This window comes from Hyaena hyaena, unplaced genomic scaffold (assembly GCF_003009895.1).
Source record: "Hyaena hyaena isolate Hyena2069 unplaced genomic scaffold, ASM300989v1 scaffold_142, whole genome shotgun sequence".
NCBI lineage: Eukaryota > Metazoa > Chordata > Mammalia > Carnivora > Hyaenidae > Hyaena > Hyaena hyaena.
The window spans coordinates 204,120-225,684 of record NW_024080774.1 but is presented as its reverse complement, the minus strand read 5'-3'; the positions used below and the strand labels follow the sequence as shown (position 1 = coordinate 225,684).

The window sequence follows — 21,565 nt, the reverse complement described above, 5'->3', positions numbered from 1 at the left end:
ATGGTCTAAGGTCATTATAATGTAGTTCCCCAGTCTACTTGCCTTTCCATCTCAGAAAGTTTGCCTTTTAAGGAAAAAATTATAAGGCTCAGTGCTCTCATGTGGTCAAACGTTACAAGAATGAGTTCCGAAGCATGGGTCCTTTGCATTCCCCAAGTGATTGCTGGGCTCCCTCCTATAGACTTATGACTTAAAATTGGAAAATGATGAATTTATAATGTTTGGTTTTGGCACGAGTGGCTGCCTTGCTTCAAAAGTCCCTCACAGGTGGCTCATTTTAAAGTAGTTCATCATTCCGATTTCTTCTTCCCCCCCCCATGGTGCATGCAAGTGGTCTGGCCACGGACAGATTTAAGAACCACAGTTCCAAATTGTAGCCATTCAGGAAAGGGGGGTTTAAAATAAAGTTATATACTCATAGGATGTGTAAAACTAACTGGATTAGGTACAGTCCATGGCACCACGATGTTCAACACCATGAGAATCTAGAACATCAGATGCCGTTAATATCATTTTGTCTTGAGAATAAGCATTTGCCTAACACACGGACAATTCGTTAGAAAGCGTTGTTTGGTAACACTCTTTCTCCACATCTTCATTTTAAACAGAGAGGAAACTGAAATGTGTGCAAATACAAAACATAGATCGTATCTTATGCCTGTTAGTGACGTTACTGAGTATCAACTCTGATTTCACATTGATCTTAATTCATGCTAAGTCTTGTCCGGGAACATTTTAAAGTCCTTAAACATTGAGGTGGGTGGAGTCGGATACTTTTTAAATAGCACCAAATGTACCTGGTCCAAGGTCAATGAGTTGCACAAAATACTTTCCAGAGAACATTCCCCACACGCGCTGGAGTCTCCGTTTTGATTTGCTGATGTGTTGTCTGTGTGCCTTGCCCTTTACTACAAGGCTGGTGTCTTGAGTGACACTCATTGGGGGTGAAGGGTTAATCATCTCCATTCTGAACATCAAGTAGTAGCGTCGAGGAAGATGAAGTTGCCTAGAGCAACGGCCTGATCTCAGGTTTCTCTCTGAGTTTTCTGCTTCTTTCCACATTTTGAATTCAGAAGAGCCACTTAAAAAGTAGAGAAAAGAGGCACTTTTCATAGCTCTGCGCATCCCTTAAAGGTGTTTTTTTTTTAATGTTTTATTTATTTCTGAGAGAGAGAGAGGTAGTGTGAGCAAGGGAGGGTCAGAGAGAGAGGGAATGGGAAATAGAATCAGAAGCAGGCTCCAGGCTCTGAGCTGGCTGTCAGCACAGAGCCCGACGTGGGGCTCGGACCCACGAACCGTGAGATCATGACCTGAGCTGAAGTCAGACACTTAGCCGACTGAGCCACCCTGGCGCCCCTAAAGATTCTGATTTGAATGCCCTTGATGTTGCTGGTTGGTGTGGAACTGGTCTCCTGTTCTGCATTGTGTGAGGGTTCATTCAGGTTCAGGTCATAAACTTTTGTTCTTACGTTGGGAAGCGCATTCACTTTCAGGCCTGGAGTATTTTTGCTAAGTAAGTGACTCTCAAATCTGTTCCCAGGTTTGGGGCTGTGGGCCTCAGCGTCCACCTGCCTGCCAGATGAATTTCTCTGCACAAGTCCCCACTGAGACGCCCCTCCTCACGATGTCCCCACTCCCCGTGGTATGTGTGTGGCAACTCGATGCTTTGGGACCACCAAGGGGCCTCTCGACTTGCCCTTGGTCCTACCAACACATCGTGGGTTGACTGCATAGCATAATTCCAAGAATTCCCAAATCATCCTGTCTCCATGGAGACCACACTTTGTAGGCCCTCCATCTCCTGTCTGGACCTTCCCAACAGCATCCTTTCCCATGTCCCACAAGTCCATCTTTCTAATTCCCTCCTCGCAGTATTCTGTGGCTATGGTTTTCCTAGAGTACAGGATAGACTGTCCCCTCCACCTTCTCAGACTATTCACTGGCATCCTGTTTTCTGTGGAACGAATGGAAACTTCTTGACATCACGTCACAGCATCCGTCTTTATCATCTCTCTGTTCGTCTCTTGATACATCTTACATATTGGTCACACAACCTGCTTTTACACCCAGCTTTTCTAGAAACACACTGCCAGGTACATCCTACTACCACAGCCCGTTTATACATATTTTTTGAGTCTGAAATGTCTTTCCTATGTTCTGACCATGGACACGTGAATACTCCCAGGCTCGGGGTGAAGGCCACTCCTCGGAGCTACCTACCCTAATCCTCCAGTTGAAAATAAAGGTCCCATTCTTCTGCTCTCTTCAAAGCTTAGCTTGTACCTGTCATCATGTGCATTTAACTGCCTCTTACTACAGAAGCTCATTTGACGATGTCCATTGTTTCCATTAAGCTACAACCCCCAGCCCCCTTCGTTCCCACAGCTCCTCATGGTTCAGGAGACCGCATTCTGCAACAGCACATGCTCAGTAAGCGTGCGCTGAAGGAACAGCCCAGCCCACTGTCTGCAGCCATAGGAGGGCACAGAAACACAATCTGGCCACCAGTGGGTAATCCCCTCGCTGCTGGAGGGCATTCACCTACCAGAAGGGAGAAAACGTAGACAGGTACTTGCCTATGCTTGTGTTTTTAAAGAGTAAATACTAAACAGTAACAAAACAAACTATATTAGAACATTTACAAGATGGAATTGCTTCATTCCACTGATATAACTTTCCCAGTTTTAAAAAAAACAATTCCTAATAATTCCTCATACGCTGGAAAATCTGAAAGCTAACTGCTGATGAGTTTGAATCCCAAAGTAGCTCTCTGAAGGTTTAGATTAAGAAAAAAGCCACCACAGTTTGCTCGGAGTGAGGAAAACCCGATCTCGACAAAATGATTGTATCACGGGATACCAGACACACTTTTTGCCGGGGGGCGTATGCAGATGTGCGAAGAGGGGTGGCCTCTGAGGACAGTTCAGGATTCACGTGGCTTCTTTGTGCTCAGTAAAGAGTTCTGGGGAGCTCTTTAAACTCAGAAAGCACACTCTCTGAGTCTCCCCCATGCAAGCTTCTCCTTGGCTCTCCTGTGTGCAATCCTTCAGCACAAATGCAGCTCTAGTAAATACTCCAGCCGCTGGAGTAACCTGAACTCATCAGGAGCAAACACAAGCATCAGAATCCCCTTGCAAGAAGGTTTTAATCTTAAATATCATTCAACAACCGAGAGCCTTAATCGAACATAATGAGCATCAGAGCGATGTCAGTTCGCATTTCTTCATTTAACCACCTCTTTAATTATTATGTACAACAATCTTGCAATTTGCATGTTGAGAAACGGCCCATCTGCTTTACATTAGGGTCAGCTGGCTCCCTTGATTGCAAGGAACTCCAGCACTTGGCCGTAATTGTGTGCAGATGGGGTTCAGCCCCTCAGCACCCCCTCAGCCCCTGAGATCCCCGGCCCTCACAGCCAGGCCTTCAGAAAGGTCCTAGGTAGCTCAGCCAGCATCCAGGCTGCATAACCAGATGCATAGAACGCATGTCTTCTCTGTGCATTCTTTATCATGTAAAGGGCTAGAATTTTTCTTCTTCAGTTTTGAACAACCTAGTCCTGGGAAATCTACACTATTCTGTCAAAAATGTTATCATAGGGGCGCCTGGGTGGCTTAGTCGGTTAAGCGTCCGACTTTCGCTTAGGTCATGATCTCGCAGTTCGTGGGTTCGAGCCCCGCGTCGGGCTCTGTGCTGACTGCCAGCTCAGAGCCTGGAGCCTGTTTCAGTCTGTGACTCCCTCTCTCTCTGACCCTCTCCTGCTCGTGCTGTCTTTCTCTCTCTCTCCTAGAAATAAATAAAAAACATTAAAAAAAAATGTTATCATAATAACATCCCACCATATGGGACATTACAGGTGCATTTTCTTTAAGGTGTGACAAGTATTTTGGTGAAATCCAATTGTGTAAAATCTTTGCAAATAGAGTGATAGGAAACTCAATGATCACAATCGGCAGTTGCAAATCATGAGATCCAATTACTCCTGTAAAGATATTTCTATCATGAGTCTAAATGTTATGAAACTGCAGCAAGACACAGTGTTCGAATGATTCAATAATTAACCGCTACTCATTATCGCTCCCAGAGCTAATCAGTATTCAGGGAATTTGTGTTCCTATCACATCAAGCGATCGGGTCACTGTATCCAAAATCCTAAAAAATGGATTTGTGACAAGTGATATGTACGAAGACATTCATGGAAATATTGTCAACACCATCATCAGATCCTTCTGGAAACAAAGCGATACATGATTAACGTTGGTCTGTGCATAGTGAAAGTAAAACAGAGATCACGTGGAGCCACAAATTGATCTCAGTCTTTACATATGGACAACAATTTGAGCTCCTCTCCTTCCCTACCCAAACCTAGTGCCAGAGCTGCAAGCCAGAGCACTAGTTTGGGCAGTAACGTAATAATTCCTACCACCTTCTGGAGGGAGGAGAGTGTAAGTCAGCTGTAGGTCAGACTTAAAACTGAGGCAAGGGGGAGAGTCCACAAGTGCCCTGATGTGCCAGTGTTGATGTCTTACCTGTGGAGAATCGGCCTTTTCCCCTTCCCGCGACCAGACTCTGGTTTGCACCACGGACACCGGCCACTCGGGTGGCATTTACCAGTGTTAACATTTGTAAGCATTCCGGGGTGTGGCTAACCATGTTATGTGAAGGTGTGAAGGGTGAAGGGAAAGCTCTGCGTTAAACTATAATGCCGGTCTATAAGGTCAACTTACGCAGAGGTATCAGCCTAGGATGGTTCTTACAGCATAAGCCAAATTAAATACTCAAATATAATGCATTTATACTTATATTCAACAAAGTTGAACATCTTTTCAAAACATGCATTGTTTTTTTTTTAATTCTTTAACGTTTATTGATATTTGAGAGACAGAGAGAGACAGAGTATGAGTGGGAGAGGGGCAGAGAGAGAGGGAGACACAGAATCCGAAGCAGGCTCCAGGCTCTGAGCTGTCAGCACAGCGCCCGATGCGGGGCTGGAACCCACAAACCACGAGATCATGACCTGAGCCGAAGTTGGACACTTAACCAACTGAGCCCCCCAAGGCACCACTACATCTGTCCAATTAGAGAAGTCTGTCCACAAGTGAGCTTTCTGTGCATGACCACTCTGATGAGGACCTTCTCGCCCAGTGACGGGGCACCCTCTTCCTCAGCAAAGAGTTGGCACACACCTAGCTGAGCAGACAGCCGAGGTCAGGCTTCCCACCCGCAGCAGGTCCGGGGCAGTACGAAGGAAGAGTGCAGGCGAGGAGGGCGGTGGGGGCTGCCCCTCCACAGATGAGCCGAGGGGGATTTGGGTGCAGGATGTCTGGCTAGGAAATGGGTCTTTCTCTCCTTGCACAGCCAGGCGCTGGGTCCAACAGTACCCCTACCTGGGAGACAGGGGGCGGTCAGCAACACCACGCCCTTCGCTGTGACTCTGGGCCAGGAACGCAGTGAGACACCTCGGGTGGCCAATCAGCAAAGACTGTGGTGGGAAGCATTCTGGCTGGCTCTGTGGGGGCCCTCCTGCTCACACCTGCTCGCTCGCTGGCACGGCCAGAGCCCCCGCCGTGGAAACCAGCCCGCCTTCAGGGACTGCCCAGCAGAGCGAGGGGAAATAGCTACCTGCAGCTGTATGTCTGTCCAAAATAACAGTAATACGATCCTAGGCTCGTTAGGCAAAAGTCATCATCAGGTCAAGAGTCTGTTCATTCTATTTCTAATTAGTTCTCCATGAACTGCCTGTCTCCGTAAAAAGCCAAGTTAAGAGCTACTTATAGTAGAAGAGAGATTTCAACACTTTTTTTTAAAAGTACATCATATTTAGTTAAGCATAGGTTTCAATTTTTTTTTTAAATTTTCAATGTATATTTATTTTTGAAAGAGAGAGAGGGAGAGACAGAATCCGTAGCAGGCTCCAGGCTCTGAGCTGTCAGCACAGAGTCTGACATGGGGCTCGAACTCATGAACTATGAGATCACAGCCTGAGCTGAAGTCAGACACTTAACCGACTGAGCCACCCAGGCGCCCCTTTAAAAATTATTTTTTAATGTTTATCATTCTTTGAAAGAGGGAAAGAGAGGGACAGAGTTAATCATAGGTTTAAATTGCAAGTCTCTTTTAATAATTAATCATTTGTTCTGGCCCTTAGCAGAGTATTTCCCTTATTCTTGGTGAATTAGGAATTTCTGAAATTCATACGGACTCTTCAATGCTTTTAAAATAAAAAGCATACTTTAATGTATAATGCCTCTTTAAAGCACTCTACTAAACACTAAGGGTTTTTACAAATGGGTTTTCAACAATCATAAAAGCATCCTATTTTCGCGGCAAATGCTAATACTTAAGTAATAAATGATCTATAATGACAGAGAAGTTACATAATAACAGACTTTAGAAAAATTAAATGGTGTTTGGTTTTTGCAAAAGTGATTTTATGTAGTTTATAATGAGAGGCATGAAAACAATAAAACTTTAAATCTATTAAAGAAACATCACCCAGTAAGGAGGGAAAGCAGCAATTATTTTGAGTTTGAGACAGAGTATTTATGCCAGGTTTGCAAAGATCCTATCCAAAAAGAAAAAAAAAAAAAAAAAAGAGGTGGGGGGGTGGGTGTCAGTAACGAAAGGAAAAGCGGAGGGATTACAGGGGTTTGAGACAAGAGTAATTGCAAGTGAGGCCAGAGGAGACTGGGGCAGTGACATATGTCCTGGGAGAGGACAGGGAGGGAAGAGCAGTCGGCTGGAAACAGCCAGCCAGCACATAACTCCATGTAGGCTATACGGTTTCACGCCTATATGGAATTTAAAAATAAGTGACCTATATTTGGAAATAATATACATTTGATACGAAAGAGCAGAGAACCACAGATAACTCTCTCTGCTTATAATGAATAATGCCTAGTGATTAACTCTCTTTTACTCTTCACGGGAGACCCAAAAAAGCAGAATTTTGACTCCTAGGATACTCTGACGGTATCCAAAATGGCACATAATACAACAGAATCGGTTTGGCATAAAAGAACTCATCACAGTTACCAGAAGAGAGAAGTGACACTTGGCATCCAGGAGTTAAGGGCTCTAGAAACCGCCTCCAAATGTAAACTGTCACATCTGCGAAGTTGTTTGATAAATGGACTCCGCTTCTCTGGAAGAGAGCTCCCCTCTAGCGGCTTCTCAAGACGTGAAGCAAAATATTGAAAGTCCACACAGTGACACTTGTGTTCTTGGATGATGTCAATGGGAAATCCACAGTACCGGTGCATTTCTTATGTGTTTTTTAAGGGTGCCCCACCCCTCGTCTATTTTCCAAGGATTTAAATCTACTCGCTCCAGTGTACCCAGGGCAGCTGAATTGATTTATTCTTACTGGAGATAAGTACAACAAAGTTCTGAAGTGATGCTGTCCTCCCGAAATGTTACATTTAGTAAGAATGATTTGCTTGGCCCCAAATGTTTACCGGGGCTGGTCTATATGATCCAGTAATATTTTCAGATGTTTAGATATGGCACAAAATGCAGTTTCTTTCCATGTCTCTTCTCTTACAACAGAGCCACCTTTGCTTTGGGTTTTGGTGTTTTTGAGAGAGAGAGAGAGAGAGAGAGAGAGACAGTAAGCGAGTGGGGGAGGAAAGAGAGAGGGAGAGAGAATCGCAAGCAGGCTGTGAGCTGTCCGTGCAGAGAGGGACACGGGGCTCGAATTCACCAACGGTGAGATCATGGCCAGAGCAGAAGTCAGGAGTCAGATGCTCAACCGCCCGAGCCACCCAGGCGCCCCTGAGTGGGCCACCTTTGAGTGACACCCTTGCCCACGCAGACACCACCCCCTGAGGGTTTGGAGGCCCCTTACAGCCGGCTCTGCTCATTACCTTTGTACAGCGTCTTGGGCACTTGGCAGGTGTGTCCGCATCCGTTGGAACAGCATTTCTTAACCCCGGAGCACTCGTTGTCGGCCTCACAACTTTCCACACAGGCGGCGGCAAATCCGCTTGCCTTCTCGGGGGCCGGGCAGTCGCCCTGCTTCACCGCCAGGATGTATTTGAGGAACTCACAGCTCATCAGGCATTCATAGTTCTTCTTGGGGAACAGAGGCTCAAGAGAGAAGAGGAAACATTCTCTTATTTTTCTTTTTAAAGATTTTAAACTTTAATCTCTGCTCTCAACATGGGGCTCAAACTTACAACCCCAAGGTCAAGAGTCGCACGCTCTACTGATGGAGCCAGCTGGGCGCCCCTAAAAGAGAACCTCTCTTATGAAAGACCCAGGACGCTTGATGCCCAAGGCATCAGAAAGGAAGGTAAAAATGTTTGTTTACTTGGCCAAAATTTCCCGAGAACATTTTACAAAATAAATGTATTTTCTTTCCTCTCTAAAGACATATTATTGTACATTCATTCCTAAAAGGAATCTGACCCTTGAAATGTTCCTTTACAGACAAACGTGAATTATGCAGACACACGTTCACAAAGTATTATATTGTGAGTTAAATGCGGTTGTCAAATTTGATTTCAAATATTCATAAAGGATGTTAGTACCATTCGAGGGGCCCTTTTGGACCACTGTACATATATACAGATTTTCATTCTCTAATGAGTCATTTGCTTTTTACGTGGTCAATACTAATCAAAACTTGTTAGCTGTAAGCCCTATGGAATCTTAACAATTCTCACATCAGTTAACATATTTAGTGATATCAAACAGTCCTCTAAGCCTCAGTTAATTGAACATATTTTAATAATATCTAGCTTCTAGAGTTAATGTGCACACGGGTCCTGTTATCAATATGGAATTGTCAGTAAATTCTGCAGGAAAAGAATGTGAGTCATTGTTACCCGTGACACAGTCAGGATCTGGAGAGCATTTAGCTGAGGACATTTCAGTTAAGCCCACAGTCCATGAAACATTAGAGAGAATAGGTATTCCTTGATTTATCTGGAGAGTCGCATTATGGAAACAGTGTGAGTAATGGGAAGGGTCACTTATCCAATGCATCTTTTTCCGTAGGAAAAATGCTGCAGGACAGCATTTGGTGATCGCTAGAACATGAGCTGTAATCAGAGGAAAAGGGCTTCTTTCTGCTGCTCAAGTGGCTGCTGAGGGTCCTAAGAGCAGTCTCTCCCCAGGGACATAAAGGGGACCTCATGCTTTGCCCCCCTCCTTTGGCCTGATGGAAGATGGTGACCCTAACTTTTGGCATACCCCCCTTTTCTTTGATAGCTCATTGCCGAGATAGCCACCCAAATCCTAACCAGTCCTGTAAACCCATTTTCCCCTGCAGTGCACCCGTCCAGCCAGGTAAGATCCCAGCCCTCCAGCCATCCCCTTTGTAAGGGCGCCATGTTGTTGCTAAAGAAGGTTTGGTGAGCCAGGCTCCCAGGCCGTGGGGATGGCGCTCCCACACCCACCTTCTCCTTGCCTGCTGGATATGGGCAGTGCCCTACGTGATGGCACAGCCCCAAGAACCAGGGTGCTGAGTGACAGGTGGGGAACCGTGTCACACGGCCAGGAGGCCCGCCTGGAAGTGCCCCTCCGTGCACACAAAGCGCTCACCCGCATGGGTGTGAACTCTGGTGAGGTTGTGCTAGGTCTGCCCTAAGCAATGCCCACCCTGGTGCCAAGGGTGGCTCGGCTCAGGGCCTTCCTACTCAAGTAGGAGACTGAGGAAGGCTCTATGTCTACTGTTTGATGTCCAGTTGGAGTCGGGGACACAAGAAATGCATGTGGTAGCTCCAGTAAGCACGAACTGGGGTGCTAGCGACACCCAGGGAAACTGGGAGGGCGGTGTCCGGGAACGGTGAGGACCACTCGGCAGAGAGCGTCTCACACAGGGGTGCGGGCATGTTAATGGAGGGGAAGGATAAGAAACCACGTCACCATCATCAACGTCCCTGGTTTGAGGAGTTCCGAGGGGAAAGATGCCTCTACCTGGTTTCCAAAGAGAGGGTTAATTATAGCAGGTTTATTTCTCATGTTGGTGGTGACTGGAAATGTCACTGAAAACCCCAAACATGGTAACTCTAGCACCAGGGCCCATCCCAGGAACCCGGGCAAAGTCAAACACCAGGGCAATCTTCCATCCTGCTTCTCTCCTGTCCGCGATGCTACGTCAACAAGCTGCATATGGGGCACCTGGGTGGCTCTGTCAGCTAAGCATCTGGCTCTTGATTTTTAAAGGCTCAGGTCACAATCTCACAGTTCATGGGACTGAGCCCTGCATTGGGCTCCGCACTTGGCATGGGGCCTGCTTGGGATTTTTCCTTTCCCTCTCCCTCGGCCCCTCCCCTGCTCCTTCTCTCTCTCTCTCCCTGTTCCTCTGTCTCAAATTTTTTTTAAAAAATCTGCATACGAGTTATGATGGTAAGTGCTACACTGTGTGTATTTTACCACAATTAAATAAAAACCTACCTAAGGGCAAGAAATGTGTGCTTTCAGACACCCGTGCTCTCTCATAGACACGTGGTCTTTCTGATAGTGTAAATTTAACGTACTCTGAGGCATCAATGCCGTATGACCATTAAATACGACACAAGAGTTCGGACTCTGACAAAGGTTGGAAAACTAGAAACACTATCTAGAAAAAGTATAATCCCAAAGTTTAAGTTACAATCATTGATGTCAGATAAATTATCAACTGTTAGTCAAAACAGGGTCTCAATTGAAGAACTTTCTAGATAAAACTTAGAGGAGAGGCCATGGCTTCAATACAGAAGGACATAAATTTGTAGCTAGTTAATTTTTTTGTTAACTGTGCAACACTGAAAGCCTCATCAGTTCTTAAGGCTTTTCTCTCTGATTCAATTTCACAGTTCATTTTTCTGTTAGCTGCTAGATGTGTTTGATTTCATTGGCTTTTGAATTTCTAAATTTAAGTCCAACCCTAAGTTTGGAATCAAGGAAGGATGTAAAGGGATCCATAACAATGATGGAGTGCTGGCCAGTTTCTCTTTCCACAAAATGTATACACTATGTGCACTGAAAGAAAATACTTAAGTTACCAAAATAAATTGCCCGCATGGGCTGAAGTTGCCAAGTAGAAATAATTTTATTAGATCCAGCAAGTGTGTACTGCTTGCTAACTGGGAAATCACCATGACTCAATTCGCGGCCCGATCACATCGGCCCCCTTCATCTTCACATATGGAAACAGGGTATGACTTGAGGTTCAGATAACAAAGTCTGGGCTCTCTGCTCACGTGACTCTCATTACCACCGTGCCAACGCCACACCCCTGAACCGTGAGGGACTTTCTCATCAGAGGCAGTATCCCCTCATCTTAAATAATTTACTGACGGAGCAAATGGGGCAGATTTAAAAACAAACAAACACAGTGGCCTTCCCAGGTCTGAAATATTTGCTCCCAATGAATGTACTGTAATAAGAAGGATAATTAGCAGACTCGCCCCCGGTTGACGTGAGAGAGGTTCTGTACATTTATGCAATATTTCTCCTTCTTGGTATGGATTCGAAACTGTGACTTTTTTGTGTGCGTGTGAGTGTTTTGAGAACCGTGGAAACAAATGTGGGAACTAAAAAAGTTCATCTCTGCACTGGAGCTTTCTCGACAGGGACGTGAGCCTGAAATAATACAAATAACGTTATGAATATTACATGAGAAGGTGCATACAAAGGACGAAGCCCTATTATGCACCCCAACGGGTACTCAATAGCAGTGGAGTAATTGGTATTTCTTTTCTTTTCACATGCTACAAGTTTACTGTTTAACATTTCCAAATTCTTCTGTTATTCCGACAAAAATGTTTTAAGATTCACAGACAGAAAGTTGGCTCTGCCTACTCTGCGGTGTGACCATCCACAAGTTTCCAACAAGCTACTGCCAAATTCATCACTGAAATCTGCATGGGGGGGACAGTGCCCTGCTGGCACTTCTGAGTTCTATCTTATAAGATAGAAAAAAAGTTGTGAGGATCATCTTACAAATACGTGAATTTGGTCCAACGATCTTACAGAAGACTTCGACTTAATGGTTCCATTGTTTATTAAAGGCAGATTTTAGTATTCTCTCTCACGTATCTTGGATAATTATCTTGGATTATGTTGATAAACTATTAACGGTCTGAATGTAAAGTGGAGAACATATAATCTCTGTATGTAGGTCTATCACTATGCCTTTAAACATAGCTCGTTGAGAATGTACGAGTCAAATGGAATAAGGACAGAAATGAGTGCAAGTCAGTGAAACTGATGTGTGAATATTAATACTCTAGATACAAAGAAAGGGTGTAAATTGGGCCACTAATGGCCAATTGTAAATCCTGTGAACAGAGGCCATTCACTGTCAGTAAAGACACTCCTGACCAATAAGCACCTATTATTTCTTGTGATATTACAAGTTCATTACTGGGAGACTTGTCAAGAGGGATGTGAAAATTTTAGGAAAGGTGCAAGTTACCCTCATCATGATGAGTATAATGGCTGTCAGCATCATGGTAAACAAAAACGTGTGGAAATGCAGATGGATGTGTTAATGTTATATTTCTAGTTTATAAAGTTCTATCAGCTATTAAGGCAAACTGTTCTTTGTAAAATTAATGTAACTACAACTCCTTTATAAAACTATTTATATGAGGGGCACCTGGGTGGCACAGTTAGTTAAGCATCCACCTCTTGATCTCGGCTCAGGTCATGATCTCGCAATTTGTGAGTTTGAGCCCCACATTGGGCTGTGTGCTGATGGCCTCAAGCCTGCTTGAGATGCTGTCTCCCCATCTCTCTGCCCCTCCCCTGCTTGTGCACTCGCTCACTCCCTTTCTCTCAAAATAAATAAATAAACTAAAAAAATTAAAACAACTATTAATATGAATAATTTCACAAATCACACAAATGACCATCGTTCGCCAAGTCATTGGTTCCGATATAAAACTGGGAAAAATCATGGTTACTATGCTCATTAATTTTTGTTCATTGTTTTCTTCTGCCCTTACCCTACACAAAACTAAGAACAGAATACTCTTCAAAGATCATGTATTTTTCTAGAGCAGTTAGTATCTAATGGTGCCATCATGCACTCAAAGACAGGCTAGATACATCAAAGTACTACAGTCAAAGAAAATACCCTTGGTGCACTGGATTAAGTGAAAATCCTTAATATTTTATGAAATATTATAGATTGTTAATTCTTATAAGTCTCTTATATATCTCATCTCTTAGCTTAAAAACTAAAATGTGTTTCTTAGTGCCTTATCTGGGCAGTATTCTAATAAGCTCAACTTACCTGGCAAATGATAAAAATACAATGAAATACTAACAATAAATAGTAGGTTAACAATTCCTGGATGCTTTTGGAGAAGCTACTATAGTCTTTGTTTTGTTTGCCATAAAATGCAAGGCACTGTACGATAAAGTAATCTGCATAGCAATCATGGAATGAGGAACATAAAACATCAAATTCAGTAAATTATCTTAAGGTATCAGATATGGAGAGACTGTTGTGGCTGGTATTTAATTCAACTCAACAGAACTCTGTCATGTATCAAATATAGTAGCAGCCTTTGCCCAAAGCCAGGGCCTGGGTGAAGTTTTCCTCTGACTTTAGCTGACACACAAATGCAACCTTGACCGTAGAATCCATCTCCAGGTGCTTTGCTCACTCATCTCACTTATTCCTTCCCTGTAACTATTGTGATCTCCATTTTACACATGAGGAAACAGACATTCAGGGAGATTATAGTTTATCTGAAATTACAAAATAAATAAGTGTGTGGGCCGCTCTAAAGAGCATCTCATACCTCAGGGTAAACTAAGAAGACAGCAAAGAGTGTGGCTCTCAACTTGCTTTCCTAAGAGGATCATCTGGGGGCTTCTAACATGCTTGAAGTATCAAGGCATAGAGGGAACACATGGAAGATAGGTTCTGATAAATAAGCATATGTGGAAATCATATGTAAATGTATATATTCCAACACATATATATGTAAATTACATATATGTAAATCAAAAGGTGAGGAATTTTTTCCAGGAATATTGATAGAAATCAGCAACACTGAAACACAGTCTATGCTATTGAACCTCAAGGAGAAAATTATAATTTACAGCATTATCCACAATAGCCAAACTATGGAAAGAGCCCAAGTGTCCATTGGCTGATGAATGAATAAAGGAGATGTGGTATATACACAGTGGAATATTACTCAGCCATCAAAAAGAATACAATCTTGCCAATTGCAATGATGTGGATAGAACTACAGTGCACAATGCTAAGAGAAATGAGTCAGAGAAAGACAAATACCATGTGACTTCACTCACATGTGGAATTTAGGAAACAGAGAAACATGGGAATGGAAAAAGAGAGACAGAGAGACAGTGAGATAGAGAGAAGCAAGCCATAAGAGACTTTTAACAACAAAGAACAAGCTGGAGGGGAGGTGGGTGAGGGGATGGAGTGGAGGAGCAATGGGCATTAAGGAGGGCACTTGTTGGCATAAGCTCTGGGTGTTATAAGTGCTCAATCACTGAATTCTACTATTCTATGCTAATTAGCTAGAATTTAAATAAAAAATTGAAAACAAATGATAAAAACGTAATTTTTCAGGCATCCAGGTAAAAAGGGTAGGTTGATTATGATGGAGAAAATATGGTTTTCCCCAAGTCAGTTTCTCTCTACAAAACTTAATGTGTGAACCCAATATAGCACTGGTTGTATAATAAGTAAAACAAACCATTATTCAAATGTACATGTGACAGAAACATTCTCAAAGACAGAAGAAACCTTAGAGAACACAGCACCCATAAGCCTTTGTTACAAATCGATTCAATGCCAAATTCAGCCAATGTACAGAGAAGCAGGAAGAATAAACTGGCTAGTGCAATACTCAATACTGAAAGAAAATAATGCATATACTTATATATTATGTGAGAAAAGTGTGCTCAATCCAACACAGACTTCATGTGTACAGGTGGGCAAAGTTTGTTGTGAACAATTTCAAAGAAAATGGTTATCTATGGACTCCTTTTTAGAAACAAAAGATATGATCACATTTTAGAAATTATTTTACCTTATTCTTCTAATGTTATTATTTGAGAAAGAGAGAGAGAGAGAACAAGCAGAGGAGGGCAGAGAGAGAGGGAAACACAGAATGTGAAGCAGCTCCAGGCTATGAGCTGTCAGCACAGAACCTGACGCGGGGCTTGAACTCACGATCCGCGGGCCGTGACCTGAGCCGAAGTCAATACTTACCGGACTGAGCCAACCAAGTGCCCCATAAAAATATTATATTTTCAAGTAATGTCTACAGCCAATGTGGGGCTCTAATTCAAAACCCCGAGATCAAGATTCACATTCTCAACCGACTGAGCCAGCTGGGCGCCCCAAGATACTATCATATTTAGAAGCCAAGTATAAAAAACTGGCATAAAAGACTCGATCACTTTATCATCCACATAAATATATAACTAAAATTGAATAAACTAGGAATTTTGGTGAAGGAAGAGTATTCAATGTAATAAAACTAAAAATTAGGAAATAATGTTAGAAAAATTGGCAGGTAGAAGGAGTGGTATGAGGAATATAAAAGTCACTTGCTTTGAACTTAATTTTAGGGCATCAGTACATAATAAAGCAAAAAAAAATTTTTTTAATAATGCTTTTGATCTCATAATACTTTCCATAATCGTTTCCTCCCCAAAATTTGAAGATTCCTCTTTCTTCTGCTAAACTCAAGTAGTATTAAACTTCAAGCATTATTAAAAACTACCAAGCGCAGAGATGCCAGATAAGATGTTCCCTTGATGGTAATGCACCAGGATCCCCAAGACCACCCGTAGGTTTCCTAATTCACTAAGGAGACTCACAGGACTCAGCATATAGTCCTTGTCTGGGCTCTCATTTACTGCAGTAAAATCAGGAACAGAGAAAATGTGCACAGGGCCAAGTCCACAGGAAACACTGTGAAATGCTGACACGAGAGACGTTCAGGAGGGACTCAGTGCCCGGATTTCTTGCGGAGGCTAGTCGCCAGGGCACCTGCTGCCCAGCACATAGCAAATACCCAGGTGCCAGTAGGAAATAGTCATCCATCATCCACACTGCTTGTACTAATAGCTTAGGGACAGCGAGCACCTCTTACCAGTTAGGGAATGGGGGGACCCCACCCCAAACCTGAGTTCCCACATACCAGCCAAGAGCCAACCTTCTAATTAGCAATTTTTTTTTAATCATTTATCTTTGAGAGAGAGACAGAGGTGAGTGGGAGAGGGACAGAGAGAGAGACACACACACACAGAATCTGAAGCAGGCTCCAGGCTCCGAGCTGTCAGCACAGAGCCTGACGCAGGGCTCAAACCCACTAACCGTGAGATCATGACCGAGCCGAAGTCGGAGGCTTAACCCACTGAGCCACACAGTTGCCCCCAATTAGGAATTTCTAAGAGAGGTGTCTTTGGTTTGCTGTGGCAACTCTTTTGCACAGGTAGGTACCCATGAATATTCTGGATGGTGGAATTTGGAGTAATGCTTTGGTTTTACCCTTCGATGTGGTTATATTAAGTTTTTAATGTGCATATATAATTTCTACAAAACAATAAAAACATTACACTGTTAAAAAAAACCATCAAAACCTCCATTTGCATCTTAAGTGCGAACACTTAAGTATGCATAACAAACACTAAGTATGCATAAAATAGGGAAAAAGTATTCTCAGTTCAAATGTTTCTAATTTATGCTGGAAATGCAATTATAATTTGCCTGGAAACTCAATCATACATCTTAATTTATTAGATAGGATTACAATTAATTTGGTTCCCAGGCAAATTACAGACCCTGGCCATGAATAATATAAAATAGGAGAAAATCAGAAACATGCATACTAGGGAAGTCATTTCCAATGAGTACATGTCTGTTTTGTCAAATTATGGTCATTTTAGGTTTACCTCAACTTCCTCTTGGGAAGAAACCCAAGAGATATTTTTTAAGCTACGAATTTAAAATATATTAACCTGGAATTCTACACCTAGTGAAATACGTTTCATGTGAGGATAGAAACAAACCAGCAATTAAAATTCTGCATTTTGAATGATTAAAAAAGTAGGGGGGTCCCCTTTTATTTTATTTTTTTATTTTTTTTTTAATTTTTTTAAAATGTTTTATTCATTTTTAGGAGAGAGAGAGAGAGAGACAGCGCGAGCAGGGGAGGGTCAGAGAGAGAGGGAGACACAGACTCCAAAACAGGCTCCAGGCTCTGAGCTGGCAGTCAGCACAGAGCCCGACGCGGGGCTCGAACCCACGAACCGTGAGATCATGACCCAAGCGAAAGTCAGACGCTTAACCGACTAAGCCACCCAGGTGCCCCGGGGGGTTCCCCTTTTAAAAACCATTTTCGTCAGTTCTTTTCAGTCCTTATCAACAATTCACATCTTCTCTCTACAGAATATCACAGAAGAAAACACAGAAGACTCGTACGATCAGCAGGCAAGTGTGAGTGAACCCTTGATGGGCACCCCAATATCCAGCTGTGTCAGGGTGAGTCCCTCCTTCCGCAGGCTCAGCACCACCTAACGGAAACGCAGACTCTGGGTGTCCACCGTGCACACCTCCGGAATCAGAACCCACACTTCTAAAAGATGCACAGGTGATCTGTGTGCACAAGGGAGTCGGAAAGGTGCCATTCTGGGCCATTCTAGAAGCTGGAGGGGGCACATGAGGGTGTGTCTCTCCATGTCTCCCCTGGTTTCTCACCCCAGAGCACCTGCAACCTCACACCACACAAAAGTCACACCCTCAAACTGAGGCTCCCTGGCCACCGCCCCCCCCCCCCTTCCCCTTCTCCCACACAGATACTCTTAGACAAGGACCATGAACAGACACAGTTGTGTGGATTCGGTCGACATTTCCTCCCGGACTTTTTATTCTCTGACCCAGAGTTGCACGCAGTGATGATTACTGCTCCACGGAAACCCTGTGATGGGGGGTCTACTCTCCTCTGATGGCCACACCCCCTTCAAGCCCGTACCTTACTGACCTACTGCAGAATTCACAAGTGCTAACCCTTCATAGTAAAAACAGCTCATCTTCATTCGATGTTTCTCATGTTCAGACACTGGTGAAGTGTTTTACATGCATCTCTTATTTTTTACTTAAATTTGATGCTCTTGCAATTTCCATGCTTTTCCCTTAACTCCATCTACCTGACTTGTCCCTCTTTTCAAGTGAGATATGTCCTTAAGTCATTCAGGATAATCGCCAGTCTCGGCTTCTGTAAGTTTTCAAAACTCATCAATTCTCCTCCAACCGAATATCATATAATTCTGTATTCCCCAGCGTCATATAAAAGTTCAATGAAGGGGCGCCTGGGTGGCTTAGTCGGTTAAGCGTCCGACTTTCGCTTGGGTCATGATCTCACGGTTCGTGGGTTTGGGCCCCACGTCGGGCTCTGTGCTGACTGACAGCTCAGAGCCTGGAGCCTGTTTCAGTCTGTGACTGCCTCTCTCTCTGACCCTCCCCTGCTCACGCTCTCTCTCTCTCTCTCTCTCCTAGAAATAAATTAAAAAAAAAAAACATTAAAAAAAAAAGTTCAATGAAAACTGGGTGGCTTAGTTGGCTGAGTGTCAATCTGAGTTGTGATTTAGCTCAGGTCATGATCCTGCAGTTCATGAGTTTGAGCCCCGTGTCGGGCTCTGTGCTGACAGTGCAGAGCCTGCTTCAGATTCTCTCTCTCCCTCTCTCTGCCCCTTACCCACTTGCACTCTCTCTCTCAAAATAAATAAATAAACTTTAAAAAATTCAGTGAAAACTGGGCAATAAACTTCTGGCAGGAATTTAAAGAAAAAAAGAAAAGAAATAAAAAGAAAACTGCACACCTAGGTGGCTCAGTTGGTTGAGCATCTGACTCTTGATTTCGGCTCAGGTCATGATCTCGCAGTTTGAGCCCCACCATTGGGTTCTCTGCTGACCATAGAATCTGCTTAAGATTCTCTCTCTCTCTCTCTCTCTCTCTCTCTCTTTCTCTCTCTCTCTCCCCCCCCCATGCATGCCTTCTCTCTCTAAAAAAATAAATATAATAATTAAAAAAAAATTTTTTATTACGATTTTTTTTAATGGAGGTGAAACATCCGGGGCACCTGGGTGGCTCAGTCGGTTAAGTGTCCAACTTCAGCTGAGGTCATGATCTCACGGTTCGTGAGTTCGAGCCCCACGTCGGGCTCTGTGCTGACAGCTAGATCAGAGCCTGGAGCCTGCTTCAGATTCTGTGTCTCCCTCTCTCTCTGACCCTAACCCTGCTCACGCTCTCTCTCTCTCTCTTAGAAATAAATAAAACATTAAAAAAATTTAAAAAAAGAAACATCCTACATTCCACGGAAATGATGTCCCATGAAGCCAATAAACTACTGAAGAACCCTGAGAAGTCACTCCATATTCTTGATATTTTCATTTTGCAGGACTATGTGATCTAATGAGGGTGCCTTCCTTCATAAGGGGACTGGTCCTGGCGGAGGAAGCCTGAGAAAACTGCAGGAGTCCACAAGCACCCTGGTCGTGTTTCCGTCCCAGGACGCCCGCCCTCCCCACGGTGAAAAGAAAACTGGGACAGTCTGCTCATCCTCACCACCTGAGGATCGCAGTCCGGAAATGTAAGTATCGCATTACATGCTGTGAAAATGTGAAAGGTAAATGTTTATCACTTTCAACAAAGTCAAAGTTTACATTTTATAAAGTAAAAAAACTAGCACTCTGTGAACGTGTGCCACACACCCGTCACCCCAGCCCCCACCGCCTCCCTCACCTGTCACTCCCACAGGTCACCCCAGCCCCCACCGCTTCCCTCACCTGTCACTCCCATAGGTCACCCCAGCCCCCACCGCCTCCCTCACCTGTCACTCTCACAGGTCATCCCCAGCCCCCCCGCCTCTCTCACCTGTCACTCCCGGCCACTCACCAGATCTCGCCAAGAACAGTGACACTTTCAGAAGAAAACTTCCACAAATCCCACTTTGACACATGCATGTACCTGAGCTCATTCCCGCATCCTCCCAGACACACACCTGGGCATGGGGTACCATTTTATTGCTCAGCGCTCATCAGCATCCTTCAGTAGCTTTTTTTAAAGCTTTTTAAAAAATGTTTTATTTAGTTTTGAGAGAGAAAGAGACAGAGCATGAATGTGAGAGGGGCAAAGAGAGAGAGCGAGAGAGAGAAAGAGAGAGAGAGAGAGAGAGAGAGAGAGAGAGAATCTGAAACAGGCTCCAGGCCCTGAGCTGGCAGCACAGAGCCTGGTGTGAGGCTTGAACTCAGGAACAATGAGATCATGACGTAGGCTGAAATCAGACACTTAAACAACTGAGCCACCCAGGCGCCCCATCCTTCAGCAGCTTTAACTCTTACACGGATGTCCCAGAACAGGAGAAGGCACTGCTTCTATTCCTGAAGGGAATAGAACACCCTAGATTTTAAGACCTACAGCTTACTGAACACCCTAGATTTTAAGACCTACAGCTGGGTTTTGCAGCACTGGAAGGGAAACAAGTCTGCATGCAAGAAACCCTTTGAAAGAGCATGATAAATCTTCACAGCTTTAGTTTCTGATGTGTGTTTTCATCAGTACTGGAACATTCCATGCCCCAGTGCACCCAGAGTTGTAAGGGGCCTTCTTCTTCCCTGAAGCATCCTTACTTCACTAGGATTGTGCATAATCAAAACTCCCTTCTGGTTTAAGGGTGTTCAACCAATAGTTGGGCCAACAACTTTCCATGAGAAACAGGCTCTGCTCTACTTCCTGGTGTGGGAACAGGGACGTCCAACTTCATCCTCTACTCTGTTCGCTGGGACACAGCAGGTAGGAGCAGGTGCCTGGTACAGAGCACAGTGGAACAGAGACAAACCACCCCCTAGATTCCAGATCTTGTTCCTCTCCCGACAAAACATGGAATCAACGTTTGGCAAATAAAACCATTTCCCTCCTTGTGCATCTGTTCTGTTGCCTATTAAACTCACGTAGTAAGACTCAGACGTAACGTCTAAGAATTGTTATGAAAATCAAATATAATACGCTTGGAAAATGTTCAAAAGGCAAAAAACACAAAGAAATGAATCAGTAATCTGTGGTCCAGGCAGAACCTCCTTCCTATCCCTGTTTTCACACTGACTGAACGGGATCTATCAGAATCCAGGCTGGTCCAAGAACAGATTTCCTGCAAACCCCGGATGCGTCTCTCATGACCAGATCACGGACGCAGATGAGGCTTCAGCTCTCCGTGACCCTAATGAACACTCACACCGCCAATGTTCATGGCTCAGTGAGTTCATACCAGGGTGGGGATGTCATGAGATCAGAAACATCAGAATTAAAGAGGAGAGGTGTGTCCTCCAGTAAGGAGGTCACACAAACTACCATGTGTCACATTTCATCAAAGCTAAGACAACATCAATTGTAATAGACATCATTATTTTGCACCGTTAAGAAACAAAAAAAAATCCTTAAAAATTTAGATTCCTACACCGGTAAGAAAGAAACACTTAAAAATGAAGAAATGTGCATTTTATGATGAGGAAGAAAAATGGTTTAAAAAATTATTTTTAAAGCTTTAAAAAAGATAGTGGTAATAATTAATAAACTAAATC

The 21,565-nt window shown here is 43.7% G+C and overlaps 1 protein-coding gene across 1 annotated transcript in view; it reads right to left on the bottom strand.

Moving 5' to 3' along the window:
• The window catches only part of ANOS1 (anosmin 1), a 185,081-nt gene that overhangs the window by 47,501 nt on the left and 116,015 nt on the right, over positions 1–21,565 (bottom strand). The window contains exon 4 of the mRNA XM_039238559.1: positions 7,866–8,088. Within this exon, the coding sequence (XP_039094490.1) occupies positions 7,866–8,088 (223 nt within the window). The remainder of the gene's footprint in view (positions 1–7,865; positions 8,089–21,565) is intronic.